This window comes from Phyllobates terribilis, unplaced genomic scaffold, assembly GCF_046119375.1.
Source record: "Phyllobates terribilis strain yellow unplaced genomic scaffold, ASM4611937v1 Scaffold_2__4_contigs__length_985480577, whole genome shotgun sequence".
NCBI lineage: Eukaryota > Metazoa > Chordata > Amphibia > Anura > Dendrobatidae > Phyllobates > Phyllobates terribilis.
In genome coordinates this window covers 475,008,088-475,033,313 of record NW_027362762.1, presented here as the reverse complement: position 1 = coordinate 475,033,313, position 25,226 = coordinate 475,008,088, and the positions used below count along the sequence as shown (strand labels likewise).

Here is a 25,226-nt window from a genome sequence, read left to right as displayed (position 1 = left end):
AAAATTGTAAAAATTGGCCTGGTCATTAACGTGCAAACCACCTTCAGGGGTAAAGAAGTTAAGTCAACTGTAGACAGTTGTTTCATCCATATGAAAGTGGTCTTCGGCTGGGTATAAATTGTGCCACCGTTATATTGAACTGCTGCTTTTTGCCAAAACCAGGGCTAGTGATACTTTAGGTTTTTACAGGATGGTACATTAAAACGTTTTAGTACATATTGTTTTTCCTATAAAAATTAAAGTTTATGCCGAAAGTCAGCAAACCCAGTGTACTATATGTAATATCTCTCCAGTAATACACGAACACCATCCTTTTATATTCGAGTTGAAAGATTTACTTATGTAAGGTTTACCATGCCATACAATGTGAGCTTTATGAATCCGTTGAAATCCCACCTCCAGTATATGCCATCATGCATTGCTCTAGTGTGTCTCTGACATGCAATTAGCCTATTTCTGAGTAGCCTTTTCCCTTTTCAGTCTTCAACTTTCCAATTGATGCTCTATCTATACCAGTATCTTGGTTTATATTCATGGTTGTAAAATCCTCTCATTCTAGGCACCTGTTTTTATGTACTATGAATTATCGGACTTTTACCAGAACCACTATCGCTATATGATATCTAGGGATGAGAATCAGTTAAATGGAAACCTTGATAGCCTAAAGGTAAGAACAAACTTTGGTAATCATGATGAATATAGACTTGCAAACATTTGGCTTATAATAATTTTACTTTTTAGCCAAATGGTGTACCTACAAGCAACAATTAACACGAACGATGGCTGTTCACAAATAATTAGCCACGTAAGACGTGATGCAATAAACATTCTCATTTTAATATCCGAACATTTCCAATTGAGGTGAACCTGTCATTATCCAATTAAGCATACAATTTGGAAACTTGGATCAGATAATCAAGAGAGATATGCACCAGAGTAAACTTTTTTTCCTTTCCAGTCAGACTAGTTTAGTTTAATCCTCCTCTTCACAATCTAGAATTCTGTTGGTGGAGGCCATGGATTTGGTTTTATGTCTGAATGAGCTCAGGACATTTTGATGAGAAGTCAGACCAGGGGCGGACATTGACAGCTTGGGGCCCCTGTGCAAGAAATGTGTCTGGGCCCCCCTCCTTTTATGGCGACAAAGCTACAGATATGTATATGTGCTTCTCACAAAATTAGAATATCATCAAAAAGTTAATTTATTTCAGTTCTTGAATACAAAAAGTGAAACTCATATATATTATATAGAGTCATTACAAACCGAGTGATTTATTTCAAGTGTTTATTTCTGTTAATGTTGATGATTATGGCTTACAGCCAATAAAAACACAAAAGTCATTATCTCAGTAAATTAGAATATTTAGCAAAACACACCCGCAAAGGATTGCTAAGCATTTAAAAAGGTCCCTTAGTCTGTTGCAGTAAGCTCCACAATCATGGGGAAGACTGCTGACATGACAGATGTCCAGAAGGCAGTCATTGACACACTCCACAAGGTCCCAGAGTTCCAATTTTCATTTGGAAATCAAGGTCCCAGAGTCTGGAGGAAGAGTGGAGAGGCACACAATCCAAGCTGCTTGAGGTCTAGTGTGAAGTTTCCACAATCAGTGATGGTTTGGGGAGCCATGTCATCTGCTGGTGTAGGTCCACTGTGTTTTATCAAGACCAAAGTCAGCGCAGCCGTCTACCAGGAAATTTTAGAGCACTTCATGCTTCCCTCTGCTGACAAGCTTTTTGAAGATGGAAATTTCAGTCTCCAGCAGGACTTGGCACCTGTCCACACTGCCATAGGTACCAATACTTGGTTTAAAAACAACAGTATCATTGTGCTTGATTGGCCAGCAAACTCTCCTGACCTTACCCCATAGATTCTCTAAGGGGTTAAGTGTCAAGAGGAAGATGAGGGACACCAGACCCAACAATGCAGACGAGCTGAGGGCTGCTATCAAAGCAACCTGGGCTTCCATAACACCTCAACAGTGCCACAGGCTGAACACCTCCATGCCACGCTACATTGATGCAGTAATTGATGCAAAAGGAGCCCCGACCAAGTATTGAGTGCATTTACTGAACATACATTTCAGTACGCCAACATTTTGGATTTTAAAAACCTTTTTCAAGCTGTTATCCATGGTTCTGACCACTGTTGTAGGGAAAGTTAATTAACTAGTTGCTAGCGGCCCTAACCATGGATGCCTATAGGTGCTTCAATACCTGCACATGAGGAAAGAGACATAGCGAATCAGAAAAACTATACTACATTTCTAATTGGAGGTATTTGTTACAGGGGTTGTCCGGTACTTTTAAAAAAATACCAGTGTGGTTTAATGATAAATACAACCTTCTTTCTAATTACCTTGTGCTGCTGATACTGCCTGTGAGCGGCACTATCGCTGGCCACTCACAGGCAGCACGTGACTCCCCGCTGACGTCACGACAAGTGAGGCGTGACTCAGCGCTGGGGTCCCGGCGGTGGCTGCTGGGTTGTTGGCGTGGTTATTCCCCTGCGTCACAACCAGCATCCACTGAGTGCTTTTCCAGTGAATGAGGACAGGGAGAGCGTGCTGTGGATGCCGGGTGTAATGCAGGGGAATAACCCCGCCTACAACCCAGCAGCCACCGGTGGAACACGGAAGAGGGACCCCCGGCAGTAGCCACAACTTGTCGTGACGTTAGTGGATGTCGGCGCCGGCTGCAGCCGGGGGTCACGTGCTGCCTGTGTGTGGCCACCGATGGCGCCGCTCACAGACAGTATCAGCTGCGCAAGGTAATTAGAAAGAAGGTTGTATTTATCATTAAAACACACTGGCATTTTTTTAAAAGTACCGGACAACCCCTTTAATATTATTAGTATTACACCTACTACATATTGGGATAAGATTTTAGAGATGGGAATACTCCTTTTAACATCCTCCGCCACCTCCCAATTCATTACAAGTCCCCGACAGCGTCTTCTCCCACTTTTCAATTCATTGCAAAGTGTCCTATGAACCTAACCCCCTTCTCTCTCACTCCCCAATAAATTTTAAGTCCCTGATAGTGTCCTCCCCATCCCACAATGCATTATGACACTATCAAGGACTTGGCACCCTCCTCCACCACCCAATTCATTTTACACCCATATATAACGTCCTCCTTCCCCTCCCCCTGTTTATAAGTCCATTGTAAGTCCCCCTTACTCCAGTCCCAATCCCCAGCCCCCTCATTGTCCTTTTCCCCCACATCTCTCTTACTGTCCTCTGCCCCACATCCCTCATACTGTCCTCTGCCCCGTGTACTGGGAGAAAAAAACCCAAACACTCACCTCTCCGTCCATTCCTCGGCAGCATCGCTTCTTTCCTCCTCCCCGGCAACTTTCTAAATGACACAGGAGCACGCAGCGTGCTAACGTCACCAAGCCATGTGGGCCTGTGTCAGAGAGAAAGTGCCGGGCAGGAAGCAGTGGATGGGATCCGGCTGCTGCGCTGCCATTTTCAGCAGCGGTGCTGCAGGATCGCTCCCTGCCCCCTGCACATGATGAGGGCAAACTGGCCATGGGCCCCATGGAGCTTTGGGCTCTGAGAAACAGGCCAGATTTTCTCATTATTAGCTGCCCTGTGTGGGTCCCCCTCTCCTGCAGCTGCACCAAGTACATTGGCGGTATGTCCACCCCTGAGTCAGACTCTTGCCCCATGGTATTCCTACTGGCTGCATTTTAGAGAGTCGCCACACTTCTCCATCTGGGCGTTCTTTCTGGTCAGCATCTCTGTATGAAATCTCTCTTCAAAAGAGTTTTGAAGAAAAGGGGTTTTCCCACGAATAAAAGTTCATCTTAATCAATAGATCTTGGAATAATAATAATAATAAGTTCCACAATTGGATGTGTTTAAATAAAATGTTCCTGTGCTGAGGTAATCTTATAAATGTTCCCCTGTGTCTCACCATGTACGGAACATGGTCTGATCATACTACATCTCCTGGCCAGGGGAGGAAGCAAAATAGTATACACATAGCACAGCATGGGATCACTGCTTATTCTTTTTGTGAGGTGAGGTAAAACATTTCACTGCCTGTTTTTTAAACAATGTTTCGCATCAAAGAATCAGCTGTGATCCCCTGCTGTAATGTCTGTATACTTTTTTACTTCTTTCCCTGCCCAGGAGCTGTGGTATGATCAAACCATGTTCCTGTACGGTCAGATTCATCCATTACACAGTACACAGCAGGGGCACATTTATAAGATTATCTCAGCACAGGAACATTTTATTTAAACACATCCAATTGTGGAACTTATTATTATTATCATTCCAAGAACTATTGATTAAAAAGAAATTTTATTTTTGGGAAAACTCCTTTAAGACAAATATGGTACAGTGTTTTCTTCACTTCTCTACCTATACTTTCAGGTTTGCTCGTTGTTTATTGTATGAGATAATGTATTTATAATGTTGCCTCATAAATGCATCAACTTCCTGATCTACATTTGGCACTAGATATTTGATTGTACTGACTTGGAGGTCATCCCTTCTGCCTTTAATAACGTTTCCATGTATGTACAAAGTGTCGGACTGGGGTGTCTGAGGCCCACAGGAGGAATTCATCCTCGGGGCCTACCCTACAGCAATATGAAAATACCTGTTAGCCGATATCCCGTTTATACTGGAGTGTCGACTGTAAATCACAGGCGGCTCCTGCACATACAGTACAGACCAAAAGTTTGGACACACCTTCTCATTTAAAGATTTTTCTGTATTTTCATGACTATGAAAATTGTACATTCACACTGAAGGCATCAAAACTATAGATTAACACATGTGGAATTATATACTTAACAAAAAAGTGTGAAACAACTGAAAATATGTCTTATATTCTTGGTTCTTCAAAGTAGCCACCTTTTGCTTTGATGACTGCTTTGCACACTCTTGGCATTCTCTTGATGAGCTTCAAGAGGTAGTCACCGGAAATGGTCTTCCAACAATCTTGAAGGAGTTCCCAGAGATGCTTAGCACTTGTTGGCCCCTTTGCCTTCACTCTGCGGTCCAGCTCACCCCAAACTATCTCGATTGGGTTCAGGTCTGATGACTGTGGAGGCCAGGTCATCTGGCGTAACACCCCATCACTCTCCTTCTTGGTCAAATAGCCCTTACACAGCCTGGAGGTGTGTTTGTGGTCATTGTCCTGTTAAAAAATAAATGATGGTCCAATTAAACGCAAACCGGATGGAATAGCATGCCGCCGCAAGATGCTGTGGTAGCCATGCTGGTTCAGTATGCCTTCAATTTTGAATAAATCCCCAACAGTGTCACCAGCTAAGCACCCCACACCATCACACCTCTTCCTCCATGCTTCACGGTGGGAACCAGGCATGTAGAGTCCATCCGTTCACCTTTTCTGCGTCACACAAAGACACGGTGGTTGGAACCAAAGATCTCAAATTTGGACTCATCAGACCAAAGCACAGATTTCCACTGGTCTAATGTCCATTCCTTGTGTTCTTTAGCCCAAACAAGTCTCGTCTGCATGTTGCCTGTCCTTTAACAGTGGTTTCCTAGCAGCTATTTTACCATGAAGGCCTGCTGCACAAAGTCTCCTCTTAGCAGTTGTTGAAGTGATGTGTCTGCTGCTAGAACTCTGTGTGGCATTGACCTGGTCTCTAATCTGAGCTGCTGTTAACCTGCGATTTCTGAGGCTGGTGACTCTGATAAACTTATCCTCCGAAGCAGAGGTGACTCTTGGTCTTCCTTTCCTGGGGCGGTCCTCATGTGAGCCAGTTTCTTTGTAGCGCTTGATGGTTTTTGCAGCTGCACTTGGGGACACTTTCAAAGTTAGCCCAATTTTTCGCACTGACTGGCCTTCATTTCTTAAAGTAATGATGGCCACTCATTTTTCTTTACTTAGAATTTGTATTATGGCAAGAAAAAAGCAGCTAACAGTCTATTCAGTAGGACTATCAGCTGTGTATCCACCAGACTTCCGCACAACACAACTGATGGTCCTAACCCCATTTATAAGACAAGAAATCCCACTTATTAAAGCTGACCGGGCACACCTGTGAAGTGAAAACCATTTCCGGTGACTACCTGTTGAAGCTCATCAAGAGAATGCCAAGAGTGTGCAAAGCAGTCATCAAAGCAAAAGGTGGCTACTTTGAAGAACCTAGAATATAAGACATATTTTCAGTTGTTTCACACTTTTTTGTTAAGTATATAATTCCACATGTGTTAATTCATAGTTTTGATGCCTTCAGTGTGAATGTACAGTTTTCAAAGTCATGAAAATAGAGAAAAATCTTTAAATGAGAAGGTGAGTCCAAACTTTTGGTCTGTACTGTATACTGTGCACATGCTATAACTGGGATGTACAATTACGGTAGTTTGCATTAAAGGGGTTCTTTCGCTAAAACAAGTTATCACCGATCCATGGGATCCACAGGATCGGTGATCACTTATTGATCGATTTGGTCCCAACATTGGAAAACGCATCTATCGGAAGAAGGTGGAAGTTTTATCCCTGACAGGACACATCCCCATTTTAAAATGTAGCGCAGGTGGGACGTTTGACCGCAGCTCTATTCGTTCTCTTTGGGGCTTCCAGCAAAAAAAAAAAAAAAGAACAGTCACTGAGGGAATGAATGGATCAGTTGTCAAGTCGCACATGAGCTCCAGTCTAATGGGGATAAAAGCGCCATGTTCTACCAATCAGTGCGGGTCACAGCAGTCAGACCCCTACTAATCAATAATTTATCGCTTATCCTATGGAGAGGTGATTACTTGTTGTCCCTGGAGAACCCATGTTAGTGCATCTTCTTCCAAGTATTTAATCACTAATGGAAATAAAGAATCTTCTCCTAATTAATATCAGAGAGAACAAATGACCGCCATACACAACACAATCCACTATACCAACACCAATAGTACCACATACAAGGGAGAAATACTGTCACACCATGACCAGACCACATATTACCACCACATAGTGACCGAATAATGCCACATACAAGGGAGAAATACCACCACACCGTGACCAGGCCAGATATTAACAGCATATAGCGTCCAAATAATTCCCCATCATTGCTCTCCCCCCACCTTCTCCATCATTGCTCTCCCCCCACCTTCACATCATTGTTCTCCCCCACCTTCACATCATTGCTCTCCCCCCACCTTCACATCATTGCTCTCCCCCCACCTTCACATCATTGCTCTCCCCCCACCTTCACATCATTGCTCTCCCCCCACCTTCACATCATTGCTCTCCCCCCACCTTCTCCATCATTGCTCTCCCCCCACCTTCTCCATCATTGCCCTCTTCCACCTTCTCCATCATTGTCATATCTCCCCCACCTTCTCCATCATTGCTCTCTCCCACTTTCTCCATCATTGTCATATCTCCCCCACCTCCTCCATCATCATTGCCATATCTCCCCCCACCTCCTCCATCATCATTGCCATATCTCCCCCCACTTCCTCCATCATCATTGCCATATCTCCCCCCCCAACCTCCTCCATCATCATTGCCATATCCCCTCCCAACCTCCTCCATCATCATTGCCATATCTCCCCCCCCCCAACCTCCTCCATCATCATTGCTGTTCCCATTTTGCCCCATCTCCAGTCCAGTGTATTAGTTAAAAAAAACAACAACAAAAAAAAACACTTACCTCTCAGCACGCTCCCCCGCAGCATCGTCCTCTGCTTCCTGCACGGCATCTTTCTCCCTGACACAGGCTCACGCTGCTTGATGACGTCCTCAAGCAGCGCGAGCCTGTGTCAGGGAGGAAGCGCCGGGCAGGAAGCAGAGGATGGATCTCTCCGCTCCGCTGCCATTTTGCTCCTGTCGGCAGCGGAGCTGGAGAGATCGCTCCCTGCCTGCCGGATAGGATGAGGGCAATCTGGCCATGGGCCTTCCCGAAGCCTGGGTGTCCGAGAAGCAGGCCATATTGCCCTCCTGATGCTCCGGGCCCTTGCAGAGTGGCACACCAGTGGCCATGTTAACCAGGGGCCCCCGTGTGTCCTTCTCGGGGGCCCGCTGAGGACCCGGGCCCACCAGAGAATTCTCTGGTGTCCCAGTGCCCCAGTCCGACCCTGTATGTACATTGTATGGCATGTTTAATAAAAGCTTATTGAACTAAAAAAAAAAATCATTTCACTATATCCCTCAATATAGATATTAATTTCTGACACTGGTAAATCAGGAATTAAAGGGTGTACATGCTGGTAGAGAACCAATTATGGTGACTGGTACTTGAGCTAGGCGCTTTTTTTTTTTTTTTTTGCTCAACATGCTACACCCTCTTTGGGGTTTGATGCTGCATGCCGAGGGTAACGAGAAAATTCTCATATGCTGAGCCATGGGTATACACATATATACACATACATACGATTAATATATATTAATAAAAAATAGATTATTATTATTATTCTATACAAATATCCTGTGTCTTCTCCTCCCCTTCTGACTATACATCAATAGTTAGGAAATATTCTTCCTAGTTACAATCTGCTAGCTCTTTAAAGCTAAGGGTGTGAGTCGAGCTGCCATGTTTTGACACCTCTCAGTATTTTCCCAGGAGACTATCCCTTGCTTCTCAGTTCCTGCAATAAGAGCAGACAGATGTTATCTGCTTGTGTCTTAGAGACAATCATGCTGACACAGCCTTACTAGCTATGTCACAGACACTATCCTTTTACACCGAGTTTCATAGAATATTTTAACACATCACATGAAAGTATAGCTAGTAATTTTACTTTAATTATAAAATCATTAGTTGATGCTAAAATTAATATAGCCCACAACAAAAATAAGCTACTTATAGTATTTTGTATGACCTCCATGATCTTTAAGGGCCGCACAAAGGCTTCTAAGAATGGAATGAACAAGTTTGACACACTAAAAGATTTTAACTTTTTCCATTCTTCAAGGACAACCTCTTTTAGAGCCTGGATGCTGGATCGTGAGTGATACTCGACTTGTCTTTTCAGAATTCTCCATAGGTGTTCGATGTGGTTCAGATCAGGAGTTATGGCCACTGAATTACCTTCACCCTGTTCAGATGCAACAGATGTGCATTTTCCAACATATCCATGAAAACACACATCTATCAAGAGCATGGAGTGAAGGTAGCACCTTCACTTTCAATACAGAGCAGTACATCTGTGAATTCATGTGAAATGTAGCTGCCCGACACAAGCAGCACTCATGGAGCCACACATAAGGACACTGCCACCATCATATATCACTGTAGGCACCATAACTTTTTCCAATATTTCCAACATGACAATAATTAAAAAAACACATCTGTTACATTTCTGAAGAAAAGGGTGAAAGTGATTAAGTGGCTGTAACATCACGGGCGGCGTGCTTGCATAGTGCACCACCTCTCACTATGCAAGACCGCAATCTTACCTGTAAGTCCAGCCTACAAACCTTGCTCCAGTTCATGCTGTGTGCATGTCTCTTGACTGACTGCTTAGGGCGTTGGCCCGGTTACTTCCTGATTCTTATAGCTGCTGTGGGCGCACCCCTAATGCGTCTCCAGCCTATTGCTGTGAGTCACTGGATATTTAAACCCCCTCCACCCAGAAGGAGGTGCCTGAGCAACACCTTCACTCAGTTAGTCTTTGCTACTGAATTGCCAGGTCCTGTCCTGTTTCTAGTCTGTTTCTTCCACTCTGGGGGCTGCATACCCAGACCTGTTATCTCTGACTTCTAGTCTGTTTCCGCCACTCTGGGGGCTGTATACCCAGGCCTGTTACCTGTGACTTCTAGTCTGTTTCCGCCACTCTGGGGGCTGTATACCCAGGCTCGTTCTTGTATCTCATTGCAGTAGCAGTTCCTGTCTGAACTGTATCCTAGCCTGTTACCTGTTTGTCTCTATGTCCGTACCTTCCCTTTTCCTGCAGTATCTGAACCTGCACCTAACTCCAACTCGTTGTCTCTGTACTTCTTTTTGTGAGTTTTGTGTCCACTCGCTACTTTATAGTAAGTACCTTGTGTGTATCTGGTTCTGCTTGTCCCTTTTCCCTTCCTACGTATCTTCCTCCTGTGTTCTAGCTGTCTTCCTGTATTTTCCAGTCTGTTCCATGTGAACAGAGCCCTGTCCTCTCTGCTTGCACCTTCAGCCCTGTTCGGCTCTGCTTGCTCACCGCGCCAGCGGTTTCTCTCTGCTCTGCCTTGCCCACCGCTCCGGCGGCTTCACTCTGCTCTGCCTTGCCCACCGCTCCGGCGGCTTCTCTCTGCTCTGCCTTGCCCACCGCTCCGGTGGCTTCTCTCTGCTCTGCCTTGCCCACCGCTCCGGCGGCTTCTCTCTGCTCTGCCTTGCCCACCGCTCTGGCGGTTCCGCTCTGCTCTGCCTTGTCCACCGCACCTGCGGTTCCGCTCTGCTCTGCCTTGTCCACCGCACCTGCGGTTCTGCTCCGCTCTGCTCTGCCTTGTCCACCACACCTGCGGTTCCGCTCTGCTCTGCCTTGTCCACCGCACCTGCGGTTTCGCTCTGCCTTGTCCACCGCTCTGGCAGTTCCTCTCTGCTCTGCCTTGTCCACCGCTCTGGCAGTTCCTCTCTGCTCTGCCTTGTCCACCGCTCTGGCAGTTCCTCTCTGCTCTGCCTTGTCCACCGCTCTGGCAGTTCCTCTCTGCTCTGCCTTGTCCACCGCTCTGGCAGTTCCTCTCTGCTCTGCCTTGTCCACCGCTCTGGCAGTTCCTCTCTGCTCTGCCTTGTCCACCGCTCTGGCGGTTCCTCTCTGCTCTGCCTTGTCCACCGCTCCGGCGGTTCCGCTCTGCTCTGCCTTGCCCACTGCACCTGCGGTTTCGCTCTGCTCTGCCTTGTCCTCCGCTCTGGCGGTTTCTCTTTACTCGGCTTATCTACCGAATCTGCGGCTCTGTACCTGCCTCTCAGTCTGTACTGGACCCTATCCAGCCTGCGCTCCAACCTGCTAGTACTTCCCTGTCTGCACTCCAGCCGTGCTTGCCAGTAATTCCCTGTCTGCACTCCAGCCGTGCTTGCCAGTGCCCACCTGTCTGCATACCAGCCGTGCTTGCCAGTGCCCACCTGTCTGCATACCAGCCGTACTTGCCAGTACCCACCTGTCTGCATACCAGCCGTACTTGCCAATACCCACCTGCCTGTATGCCAGTCTAACCTGCCTGTTCCTGCATTCCCCGGTGTGGGTCAACAACTGTGACTGGGGTCTGACCTGGAGTGGCACCTGGTCCCTCTGCTCGGTTCCTCCTTGGTTCACGGAGTCAGCTAAGCCGCCGTGCGACCTTGGTCGGATCGGGTTGATACTTGGTTACGCCCCTCCAGGCACTCCTCGGTTCATGGTACAGTGGGATCACTAATCACGCTCACGCCAGTCAGTCTGGGCACGTGCATAACAGTGGCCAAGAATGTCTCTTGATCTGAACCCAGTCAACACCTATGGGGAATTCTGAAGAGACAAGTTGAGCATCACTCTCAATCTAGGATACAAAATACTAAAAGTAGTTATTTTTGATGTGCGGTGTATTAATTTTTGTACTTATTTATGCTGTTCATTGTATATATTACCATTTAGTACCGTTCAAAAGTCTTGGACAGGTGCGGGAAAAAATGCTTCAAAGTGAGAACGCATATAAAGATATCATTAGTTACGTTTATTTTGATCCATTAACAAAACGTAAAGTGAATGAACAAGATAACATTTCAAATTAATTTTAGTGTAACCACCCCTTTGCCTTTTTAAAACCGCATCAGTTCTAGGTACACTTGCACACAGTTTTAGAAGTAACTTACGGGAAAGTTGTTCCAAACACCTTGGAGAACTAACCATATCTTCTGTAGATGTAGGCTTGTGCAAATAATTTTGTCTCTTTATGTAATCTTATACAGACTCTTATGTTGAGATTAGGGCTCTGTGGGGTCATATCCTCACTTCCACAACTCCTTGTTCAACTTCACACTTAATATAGTTCTTAATGACATTGGCTGTATGTTTGGGGTCATTGTCCAGCTGCTTAATAAATTCTAAACTAATCTAATGCCTCTCTGCCTCTCTGATAGTATTGTGTGATGGATAAGTATCTGGCTATAGTTCTGAGCATTGAAGACCCGTAGATACAGTGGTCGGCCAAAAAAACTTGGTGCAGCAGATATCATGCTTGCTTCCCTTTGAAATAGTGAGATGTCCAGCAGTGCCCCCAGTAGGACACAACTAAAGCTATCTACTGTTCAAAGAAGTTTGGCCACGAATGGTCTTCATGGAGGAATTGCAGCCAACAAGCCATAACTTCAACGTGAAAACATGGCCAAATGACTCAACTATGCAAGAAAACATAGGAACTGGGGTGCAGAAAAATGGCAGCAGATGCTCTGGACTGATGACGAGTCCAAAAAATTGAATTAACCATATATCTGTAGGTAAATAGCGTTTCTGGACATGACAAGTTCTTCTTAAATTGCATTTAAAGTGCTCAGTTTGAGTGCCAAATCTTATAGTGGTTGGTGCAGAACTGGAAACGCAAACAGTTTTTTTAGCAAATTCTCACAGCTTTTGGTTTGTTGATATATCTATGGGCATCCTGGATTCACACGTTCTGGTCATTATTGCAGCTTTTGCTGTGATTTCCACACAATTGTGATATCTCCTGTGATTGTGATGTGTTTTATATGCCTTATTTGTGCTGAGCCAAGTGTTTTCCCTGTTTTATTGTAGAATCCAGCCAATGAGTGTGCCCCATATAGAGTGGATTCTGTATTAAAGCCTATTGCTCCATGTGGGGCTGTTGCAAACAGCATGTTTAATGGTAAGTGTAATGCAATTTTACTCATATAGTTTGAAATATCATTTTACCTTTTAGTGTGCAATTTCTGTGAAAAAAAAAAAAAATCAGTTATTGTACAGTAACTGTACTGAAATAGATATTTTCAGGCCATGCATGAGTGATACTAGATCTTCAGAATATGCACTATGTAGTAGGTCATCTTACTGTGTTTCTTTCCAAGATGAGATTTAATCTCAATAAAATTGTCAAATTGAAATCAAATGTTACTCATTGGCGTTGCTTTTGAAATGATTTGTGTCCCAGGTTTTATACTTGGACCCACTTCCCCCTGCCCATTCCTGCAGAGCGCCATAAATGTACAGCATGGTAATGGCGTAAAATCGGGAGCGAAGACTGCACGGTCTCCTGTCTACTCTAGTCCTGACCTTTTAAGTCTTTAAATGCTGTGATAAATTGTGTGGTTATAGAAAAAAAAAATCTTAGATTTAAAATTATTTTTTTTTTTTTTACTCACACAATGCATTATTATGGGAAAGAAAAAGAAAAGCTACACTTTTTTTCATCTTTACCACAAAACGGGGAAAGCGAACATTGATTCTATCATAGTTTTTTTTTAGGGTTTAATGTTACGGCAATTAAATGACGTATCTTTATTCTGTGTATCATATGTTTGCAGAAATGGTAAAGTTAGTGCGTGTTTTTTTTTTACCACTTTTTGTTTTTTCTATATTCTGACTTTTGCGGGGTTGTCCGATGCCTATAATGGCCTTTTATTAATATCTATCTTTAATCCCTATCCACTTTAGTAATTCGCTTTATTATAAAATTCTTTACCACTCTCCCTAGCCTGCTATTCCCTAAACGTACTCTCGTCTATATGGTCGTCTTTTTTTTTTCCAGATATCATTACGCTATTTTACAATGAAAATGGCACATTTGTTGAAGTTCCGTTAAATGGACAAGGGATATCCTGGTGGACTGATTACAACACTAAATTCCGGAACCCAGTTAATGGCAACCAGAGTTTAAGTGACCTCTTTAAAGGTAACTATCAAACATGTTCTACAGGAAATACAAAAGTATATTGTGGCTGGATATGTTACTTTAGAATATGGTAAATAGCTTGGGGTAGCAAAATGGAAGAGGGGAAAGAACAGCAACTTTCACACACAGAAAAAGTTCAATTCTTTGCGTGAACTGATTGCAGTGCACTATGAAACATGATATGATACAACTAAGACTAATGAAATATACTGTAATTAACTTATCGTGGGGGTCCCAACGGCTGGGCCCTCACCGATGCCTAGGGCCTGCCGCTGTTATGCGTTACTACTCTTTTAACTTTTCTGATTGGTGCTGTGTGAAAGAAAAGCCAAAAGGGCCACAGTACTTTACTCTCCTGAACTTATGTCCTACTGCTATCCAGTCTTTCAGCTGTTTGGTCAAATCATGTAGGACTGTGTCCTGTGAAGTGGTATCAGATTTATCTGTAGACTGTACGGCATAACATAACTTATGTTTATCATCTATCTGTCCATGACTGTTTTCCTCACACCATCAGGGACATCAAAACCTCAGAACTGGCTAACAGAAGCATGGAACCTGTCAAGTGACCCATACAATTCAGGATTTATAAATGAGGACTTCATTGTATGGATGAGAAGTGCAGCATTACCTACATTTCGGAAACTATACAGGAGAATTGAGAGTGGAAATTTCACAGATGGTCTTCGTGCTGGAGAATATCAACTAAGAATTCAATACAGTATCCTTTACTTAAGAAAAGAAAAAAAAAATTGGAGAGGAGAGTCCCCCAAGTCTGTTAGTACTGATGTAAACCTACAATATGGTCTAGTTACTAATCATTGGGTGTGACTCTCGCAAAACTACTAGGATTTCCTATCCAATGAGAGCGTACACCACTTTATAAATTATAAAAATAGTTCACTTCATTAATATATGCAAATTGCCTTTTCAGAGAAGAAGAGGACTAGAACTCTAGCGCCACCTATGGGAACTAGCAATCACAAAAGCCACCATCGACCCTTTCACAAGCCTTCAATATGACTCTGGATATAAGCCAAACCAGAATCTCAATTTGCAGACATGGTGTTTCGGGGTATTGCCCCCCCATCAGTGCAAAGTATGAGATCTGATTTGGCTGCATGAGAGGCTTCTTGGTGGGATCGAAGGGGTAGCGTTTCTCCTTGTGGCAGAATCTCCAGCACAGTTGCTTGATAGGGCATCAATTCTAGTATAGCTGACGATTAGGAATGTGGTCATTGATTCCACATTCAATATAACTCTAACTGCGTATACCATCTAGATAACGTTACTAGCAAAGTGTGTGGCTCTTAAAAATCCAAAATTTAATATAGGCTTCACAGCCATCAATAGTGCAGGTTAGATACGTTATTCAAATAGTGCCATTTCTATCAAAAAAGGATTATAACAAATAGCAATAGGTCAATCGAAACTACTTATATCAATAGCAGCTAAAATGAATAAGTATAATCATTCAGGAACCGATTGTGATAGATGGAACTGCCTCAATAATTGAGACATTCCACTGCTCTTATAAAACATCAGTATAGAGCCAAATAAAATATTGAACAATAACCAGTAATTGTTCTAAGTGCTGTGAGATTAAGAATTATTTTAAATTATATATTTGTAATGTGGTTTTCAAACTTTTTTTTTAACTATAATAAGTTATTTTTTAATAGATTACTCCAATTGCATTAGACAGTGAATTAGATGACTAATATTGGAGATATCTACAAAATTATATCCTCAGTGAATTAAGAACCACAACACAGATAAGAATGTGCACACACTGATATGGCAAGATCATCACTGTATACAATGTAACAGTGATCCATGTATAATTTATATCAAAGTCAGACCATATGCAATACCACGTATCTCTATAGGTCTTGCAAGACCTATCACATGCAACTTATAACGACTTCCAACATGTAAAAGAAAAAAAATTTGCAATAGTATAACAATACAAGGGAGATCTTACCAGATAAGTAAACAAGTTACTGGACCAGCCTAAAAGTAACCAATGCATTTCATCATTGCTTCCTTGAAACACCCCCTGTGCAAACGACTGCGAAACATGTGATGGGGTGGGTAGGCACCGTTCTGAATGGTGATCCTAGGGGTGTTGATTCAGAACACTTTTCAAATTTGTGGTAATTTTGTGCAAAAGGTACAAAAACCACTCATCTAGACTATCGGTATGCTACCAACACACACCTACGTTCTCTACTTTAGCTGATTTTCCCATTTATATAACTGATTTATGTGTAATTCCCTTTCCAACCAGGAAAATAAAAATTAGGTCATACTGAGCCTTTTTGAAAGACTGGATGGTGGAAAAAGTAAAATAATATGAAGCTAGTTGCCGCTGTCTGCTACATTCATGAAGTCTGTTGTGTTGGGTAAATGTTACATCTACATCTCTGCTTGATACATTGGTTTTGCATTGAAACATCGTAATTAATGAACTACAGATTTATGTAGATTTAAAGGGAACCTGTCAGCATAATTTTAGTGAGTAAAGTACAGACAGGGCTACATTGACACTGTCCTACTGATTAAAATGATACCTCAGGTTAAGAAAACCACTTTGTAGATTTTTTTTAATCTCTGTTTGAAGTGTCCCTGTATTCATATCTTCATGCATCAGGACGGGCCTGTGGGCAGGACTGTGGGTAGGGTTTTGAACCTTGTTCTGTCCGCTCTGCTGTGTATGGGTGTCTCTTTTTTTTATTTTTTTTTTATTTAAAATTTTGCGCCGTCCTAGCCGCTGGCGACGCTTGCGCAGATTAAGCTCTTGGCAGTCTTCAGGAAAATGGTGGCGGCTGCGCATGCTTAAATTGCTCAGCGCCGCTTTACTGAAGCCCGCTCCGCTGTGTATGGGTGTCTCTCTTTTTTTTTTTATTTAAAATTTTGCGTCGTTCTAGCAGCTGGCGGCGCTTGCGCAGATTAAGCTCTTGGCAGTCTTCAGGAAAATGGTGGCGGCTTTTAGATCAATCTGTGCAAGTACAGCCCGTGGCTAGGACTGCACCGGAGCAAAATTTTAAATAAAGAAGAGACACTCAGACACAGCGGATGGGACAGAACAACACTGAAGACCCTACCCGCAGTCTCGCCCAAAGGCCCACCCCGATGCACAAAGATATGAATACAAGGAAACTTCAAAAATAGTTTAAAGAAAATCTACAAAACTGATTTCTTCACCTGAGATATCATTTTAATCCGTATGACAGCGCCAATATGGCCCTGTCTGTACTTTACTTTGAGAACTTGTCCGCAACGTTTTACTATCAGTAGCCTTTTTGCTACTTAAAAAGATAAATGGCTAAATAATCTCATGGCTTTTTTGAGGGTTACTCCAAAAATACAAGCTATCTTCTTTTCAAAATGTATAGGACGGGATAACTTGCTGATCTCTGGGAGTCCAAACATTGGGTCCCCAGTGATTCTAAGATATGGGCCTTGGAACCCCTGTGAATGGGGCTTCACTAAGGCCCTGTCTTAAATGGAGCAGGGGTGAGCCTTTGCTCCATTCATGGTCTATGGGATTCCTGCAAATGGCCAAGCACTGTACTTTGGGTTTTCTCTGGCAGTCAATAATCTATGAATGGAGCGGCCAATTTCCGTTTTTTATTTTTTTTTTATTTTACTTCCTCCCCTTCTTCCAAGAGCCATAACTTTAAAATTTTTACATCCACATAGCCGTATGAGGACTTGTTTTTTACAGGATGAGTTGTACTTTTGAATGTCACCATTCATTTTATCATGTGATGCATTGGAAAGTAGGAAAAAAATTCTAACTGCGTGAAAAATTAGCAAAAAAGTGCAATTCCACAATTGTTTTTTTGGGGTTTTCATTTACCATGTTCCCTATACAGTAAAACTAACCTACCGATATGATTCTTCAGGTCAGTATGATTACAGAGATGCCAAACATGCATAGTATTTTTTTTTTTACAAAAATTGACTTGTATCGAAATTTTCCAAGACCTATAACGTTTTAAATTTTTGGTCGATGAGGCTGTGAGAGGACTTATTTTTGCACACTGAGCTGATGTTTTTTTTATACCATTTTGGGGAAGATACAATGTTTTGATTGCCTCTTATTGTGGTGTTTCGGCAGCCGAAAAAACGTAATTCTGGCATTTTGTTTTATTTTTCTCATTACGCCATTTACAGATCGGATTAATTTATTTTATGTTTTGATAGATCAGACTTTTACGGATGTTGCGGCGGTGCCAAATATGTCTTTTTTTTTTTTTTTTAAGGAAAATGGGGGTGATTAGAATGTTTGTTTTTTTTCACATTTTTTAAAAACCTCTTTTTTTCACTTTCTACTATACTTGATAGTCCCCTTAGTGGACTTGAACCCGCGATTAAATGATCGTATGTGCTATACAAAGCAGTGCTACAGTACTGTTGTCTATAGCGAAAATCATGGTTTCCTATGAATGTAAGGAAAATATCAGGGCATGTAAATGTGATTTAGGTATAACAATTCTAAGAAGATAACTTATTTATGCTGCCCTATATTTATAATGTAATTGTGGATATAGGAATATACATTGATTACTGTTCCAGTGAATGTATCTCCAGAATGAGTCAGGTTGCTGAGAGTTGGACCTCTTCAATGATGTATTTAATAGGCTATCAATTGTAAAGTCTTGGATAACCCCATTAAAAAAAAAAAATTATTAATATTCAACCTTAACTGCTGCTCAACAGACTTTCAGGTTGTAAGTTTTAATGGAAGAAAAAAAATAGTTTTTAGCACTGTGTCCTGGATGGGAGGAAAGAATCCATTCCTGGGAATTGCGTATCTTGTTTTTGGCTCTTTATGTACTGTTTTTGCTATTATTATGCTCATTGTATTCATAAAATACCAGGGGAAAATGGACGAAGACCTCTAGCATTAGGTTCAAAATGATTATTCAAAGTTTTCAGCTATAGCATATTACATAAGGTTTACATTAAAGATTAAGTAAAATTTTGTGACTTTCTAAATATGTTTTAGGCCCTTTTAATTATGAGCAGATCGGTGGGGATCTGAGTTGGCTGACTCCGCACTGAACGCTCAAAAGACTTCTTAGAAGTGCACAACTGAGGAGACAGGAGCCACAGAGCTCCTGTCTGACAGTGCAACTACATGGCAAAGTATGGATGCAGTAAAAAGTCATAGGCTTTCTGCTGTGCGGGCAGAGTCCGCAGGCTTTCTGCTGTGCGGGCAGAGTCCGCAGGCTTTCTGCTGTGCGGGCAGAGTCCGCAGGCTTTCTGCTGTGCGGGCAGAGTCCGCAGGCTTTCTGCTGCATCCATATTCCGCTATGCGTGTATATGTGTGTGCGCGCTCTCAGAAGCTCACAGTTCCTGCCTGAGCATATCTCCTGATCACTTTTATAGGGTCTTTTGAATGAACAGTTGGGTTCTCAGGACCTGCAGCCCCAACAATCTTCTCAGAATTAAAGGGCCTAAAAAATACTAGTCTCAAAAAGTTTACCTTTGAAATAGGAATATTAGTAGCAAGCAAACTATGATTTTGTCACCTACAGATACTTCTTCACAAAATGTACTTGTTTACAAAAACATTGTTTCTTCATGAGGCTAAGATAATGACTTATACTGGATTAACAAGCACATGTTGCTGCAGTTTTTAAAGACCAAGCCATGAGTGGGTCCACATGTATAAAGGAAGGGTGCGTATTGGTTCTTTTTGTCTCTAATAACTGCATTTAACGCTTCATGTGTGAATCTAGCCTTAAGATCATCATGGATATTCGAACAGCTATCTCTCCTAACTCCCCATAAACATGAATGTTAGAAAACTTTCAACATTTTGACGACCCAAAGGGGGAGGGGAACAGAGAGCCTCCAGCTGTGGCTTATCTCTAAAATGTAATAAAATAAAAAACAAAACTCAGGAGTTAAAATTCACACTGCTCGACCCTTCTCTCCCTTGACAATGTTAATGCCACCACAATACACATTAGACTGTGGTCCAACTTTAGTCTAATGTGAATGGAGGTCGTACATTTTTGATGGCTTGTTCAGCCTATATCTATCTTTTTTTATATCCAAGTTAAAAGTTCAACTGTATTGGGGTGAGTGTTAATGTTTTTTAAATGAGGAGAGGGTAGACCGCAGCTGTTACATAGTCAGGCAGACCTGCAGAAAGCTGCAGGATGTCACCATCTTTAATCTGTGTATGGGATATTTAGATTCAAAACCTCTTTTTTACAAAGATTTAAAAAAAAATTGTTTAACTCTTCAGAACGAGAGCTGGGAGAATCAACTTGCAGTCCATCGGCCAGGTCAGTAATCTGTGACCACTGGATGGAAGACCTGCGAATCTCCTTGCCTCTCAGCATTCCTGGCTCCTATTTTGACTAGCCATGCTTGCGCAACATCATCATTGCGGTGTGACTCTCACAGATTATGTCATATCAGCCTGACTAATCAGAAAAGGAGCCAGAAATGCTGAGAGGTAAGGAGATTCGCAGGTCTCTCATCCAGCAGTCACAGATTGACTCCCTATTGTCTTAGATAAACATAGGCTTACATATTTGTATTTAATTAGTATGGATAGTTTATTTCTTTGTTTATAAAAATTGTATATGTTCTGATTTAGCTCAATAAAATGTTTAGATTTGTGATATTTGGGCATCTGTGGTGTAATACTTCACCTGGTACAACAGTTATTTGTATTATACACTACCCTAGGAACACTGACAACTTATTCTGGTCGTAATGGGCCCATCAGAGTTGATGTGCAAGGCCAGATTAGAGGTGTTGTGATGAATGAGCTTGGAGACTCCATAGACAGCACAACGTGTCCAGCAAGAGATTCTGCTTTAATGAAATGGGGATGGGGTTTGTATACGCCCCTGACAGGAAGGGCTTTATGCCAAGAAGCAAGCAACTGTTTTGTGGGCTTTTTAGATGGAGGTGTCTGGTTTTATTCAGTTTCTCAGGCACTTGGAATGTGTAGGTGGGGTTTCTGTGTAAAAGTGCTACGTGATAGATGATGGGGACTAAGAATACTAAATGGATCCTGATTTCCCACAATTCCCTCCTTTTTGTGATTCTAGAAGACCGGAAATGTTCCTGTGCCCGTACTTCAGAGGCTAATCCATCCCGCCGGAATTATTAACTCTTCACCAGATTCCAGACATAAGATAATTTTGGGTTTCTTTGAACTTGCAACATTCTTTCTTTCCTCAGCAGCGGTCTTCTCAAAAATGCAGCCTTTAACTTACAAATGAAAAACACGTTTAGAACTATCATAAGAATAAAACATGTAAACAATACTAATGGTTGGAAAAGGTAATTGACTGAATTCCTCAAGGGCTTAATCCCATAAAAATATCACACCAGTGATGTTCAGTAAGGTGATGTCACCATACTGTTTGCAGAATTTCTTGGGGAAAAGGGCTCCTTCCCTATCTGTCACGCTAGGGGGCACCCTAACCTATCCCTGTCCTCCGGAAGATGGAGATGCCGGGGTCACATTCCTTGCTATGCTCTTGACTTACCCTTATCTGTTCCCTTCCCCACCCAGGAAGGTGTGAGGCCGAGGTGTATAGGATAACACTAATGAGACAGACAGGGATACATGAAAACTGCAATCATACAAATTACACTCGCCAAACAAGAGAGTGGAACACAGGGGAGGGTAAGTTGGGGGAAACCAAATAGGAGAGGATGAGGATGAACACACAGAAATCTTCAGAACAACTCTCCAAACACCACCTCAAAACACCAAATGACTTCTCTAACTCCAAACCAGGCAGAATGAACTATCACTGGCTGTCAGAGAAATATTGAAAATATTCTTTCTCCCCCTGTCATAGATAATAAGAAGTCTTTCTCCCAAGCCCCTCTCCACCCCTCCCTTATCCACCTTTTGTCACAAGACCAGAGCTAGCAATCGACCACTTGTCAGTACAAGAGCTGTCTCCATGTAAGTCTCAGCACAAAACCCCAATTAACACACTCCTGAGTAAGGCCTTGTACACAAATGCTGGCAAGATGGGTGCTACCAACCTACTTAAAATGCAAGTAGATTTCCCCTGGCAAAGGCAGGGGACAATTAGACGCAGGCTTGCGATAAATCTACAGATACCTGTTGAAATTTCATTCCCAAGGCTTCAAAGAGACTTTAACAAAAGTCTCCAGACTCTTCGGAGCTGAAAATGAAATATGGAATAACTAAAGTTCCATACATCCGATAATGATGGGATCCATATTTTTAGTGACAGGGTCAGCTAGGGAATGAGAGGAATTTTACTGTCGCTGTAAAACCCTCTGTGGAGCTGTAGTGTTAAACACCAGAATAACAGGTTGCAAATACGCCATGCGTGGTCCCTATGCAAAGGTAAATTCATAATGGAAACAATGTCGTAGTTTGCAAGCTTCTGCGAGCAACCAGAGATAAGTTATCGCGGAAGTTATTTTAACAAAAACATGAAGGGTGGAGCCCGAGCCCACATGTCACCACAGGGGTGTGTGGGCAGATCTCACCTTAGGCATAAAAGAGCCAACTGAAGATTGATACATACTCATTGCCAGGGGGGTATAGATACTATAAGCAACGGGTCACATTCGATAACGTTCAAATCAAATCGGAGAGCCCCTCCTTGTAAAAAAATACTTATTTATGTATATTTTTTTATAGAGGACTTCTTAACAGATGCGATCGATCAAAGACTATATCACAATATTCTTATTAAAAAAAGTATCTATTTATTCTTGGATTGTCCATTAAAAAGAATGATTGCAGTAGTTACATTAAATAGTTTAAATAGTTACAAAGTGATTGTCCATTTGTCCATAATTAAGTTAATATTTGAGATTCACCCATCTTTTCCTGGGATCCTGAATGGTAGGTTGCGTCTGTCTGTGTCCAGCATGTGTGTCAGGATGACGCCATGTGTCCGAGTAAAGCACGTGTCTCCTTGGGCCTACAACGGCAGCTGTTTCCTTCACACATAGATCCTCGTCCAGTGTCCTGTGAAATGGCAAGAGCAAGCCCCCTTTCTCTAACATGGGGTTATATAGCCCCCTCATAGCACCTGTTCCGCATATGGCACCGAACTAAAAATACACAAATAGCGCATGTCATCTAGAAACCCTAGCACGATGGCTGATGCAATCTTATGCAATGTATGGTACAGAATTCAGAATAAAATGAATATCCGTAATTAATATTTAACAATTCCCCCTTTTGAGGATGACAGACATCAACTGAAATCTTCAAAGTTCATCATTAGGATAAGAGGATCATCATTTCATTTTCTTCTTCCTTGGCAATATAATTTAATGTCCATAATAATAATAATATCAATATCAGATTATTGTTATACGTATTCAATAGCATAATGATGCAAATTCATGTTAGGGTAAGCCATGACTAATATTCATTTAACATGTATAATTATACTTCCCTAAATCTAAATCGAAGCAATCACGGGTCCAATCATCATCATCTGATGTCATCGGGTCTACGTCTCGTCGTCTTCTTGGTTCTTTTAAAACACAGTCTTTAACCCCTTAAGCCCCGAGGGTGGTTTGCACGTTAATGACCAGGCCAATTTTTACAATTCTGACCACTGTCATTTTATGAGGTAATTACTCTGGAACGCTTCAACGGATCCCCCTGATTCTGAGATTGTTTTTTTCGTGACATATTGTACTTCATGATTGTGGTAAAATTTCTTCGATATCACTTGTGTTTATTTGTGAAAAAAATGGAAATTTGGCAAAAATGTAGAAAATTTTGCAATTTTCAAAATTTTAATTTTTATGCCCATAAATCAGAGAGATATGTCACACAAAAGAGTTAATAAATAACATTTCCCACATGTCTACTTTACATCAGCACAATTTTGGAACCAAAATTTTTTTTTGTTAGGGAGCTATAAGGGTTAAAAGTTGACCAGCGATTTCTCATTTTTCCAACAAAATTTACAAAACCATTTTTTTAGGGACCACATCACATTTGAAGTCACTTTGAGAGGTCTTTTTGACAGAAAATACCCAAAAGTGACACCATTCTAAACACTGCACCCCTCAAGGTGCTCAAAACCACATTCAAGAACTTTATTAACCCTTCAGGTGCTTCACAGGAATTTTTTGAATGTGGAAGAAAAAAATGAACATTTAACTTTTTTCACAAAAATGTTACTTTAGACCCAATTTTTTTTATTTTCACAGGGGTAACAAGAAAAAATGGACCCCAAAATTTGTTGTGCAATTTCCCCTGGGCACGCAGATACCAAATATGTGGGGAAAAAACACTGTTTGGGCGCACGGCAGGGCTCGGAAGGGAAGGAGCGCCATTTGACTTTTTGATTGTAAAATTTGCTTGAATAATTAGCGGACGCCATGTTGTGTTTGGAGAGCCCCTGTGTGCTCAAACATTGGAGCTCCCCCACAAGTGACCCCATTTTGGAAACTAGACCCCCCAAGGCACCTATCTAGATGCATAGTGAGCACTTGGAACCCCCAGGTGCTTCACAAATTGATTCGTAAAAATGAAAAAGTGAAAAAAAAACACTTTTTCATTTTTATGAATCAATTTGTGAAGCACCTGGGGGTTCCAAGTGCTCACTATGCATCTAGATAGGTGCCTTGGGGGGTCTAGTTTCCAAAATGGGGTCACTTATGGGGCAGCTCCAATGTTTGGGCACACAGGGACTCTCCAAATGCAACATGGTATCCGCTAACAAATTGTCGGCTCAAATTGTTAGCGGACGCCATGTTGCGTTTGGGCACACAGGGGCTCTTCAAACATTGGAGCTCCCCCACAAGTGACCCCATTTTGGAAACTATACCCCTCAAGGATTTTATTAAGGTGTATAGTGAACATTTTGAACCCAGAGGTACGACACAGAATTTGCTTACATTAGGTCATCATATTGAATAAGTTGTCATTAGTCTTGAGCGCAAGTGCTCGCTACTTGAGTTTGCATCGGGTACTCAGGTATGCACCATGTACAGCGTGTGCTCGAGTGACATGCTCGAGTCCCTGCTCTGCATGTTTCACGGTTATTAGACACCCAAAAAAAAACATGCGGGGGATCGCTCGTGCATGGCAGGCAATCCCCGTAAAATTTTTTTGGCCGCGAAGCATATGGGGCAGAGACTCGAGCATGTCACTCAAATACCCATGATACTCAATGCATACCAGAGCACCCGATGCAAACTCAAGTAGCGAGCACTTGCGCTCAACACTAGTCGCCATATCGTCATCTTTTTTTCTTACTTTTGAAAAAAATCCCAACCCCATCACAACCCTAACCCCAACCCCAACCCTAACCCTAGCACAACCCTAACCCTAGCACAACCCCAACCCCAAACCCAGCCCTAACCCTAGCCCAATCCTAACCCAAGAGTTTATTTTTGACGCTGTTCCTCGTGCGGTATAAGTGATTAGACGACTTTATTCT

At 42.3% G+C, this 25,226-nt stretch overlaps 1 protein-coding gene across 1 annotated transcript in view; it reads left to right on the top strand.

The window, feature by feature from the left end:
- LOC141217108 (cell cycle control protein 50B-like) overlaps positions 1 to 20,434 on the top strand; it is a 55,477-nt gene extending 35,043 nt beyond the window's left edge. Inside the window, exons 4-8 of the mRNA XM_073665743.1 lie at positions 560 to 667; positions 12,669 to 12,759; positions 13,639 to 13,782; positions 14,300 to 14,503; positions 18,511 to 20,434. Coding sequence (XP_073521844.1) covers positions 560 to 667; positions 12,669 to 12,759; positions 13,639 to 13,782; positions 14,300 to 14,503; positions 18,511 to 18,695 — 732 coding nt within the window. The 3' untranslated portion in view covers positions 18,696 to 20,434. The remainder of the gene's footprint in view (positions 1 to 559; positions 668 to 12,668; positions 12,760 to 13,638; positions 13,783 to 14,299; positions 14,504 to 18,510) is intronic.
- Positions 20,435 to 25,226: the final 4,792 nt, after the last annotated feature.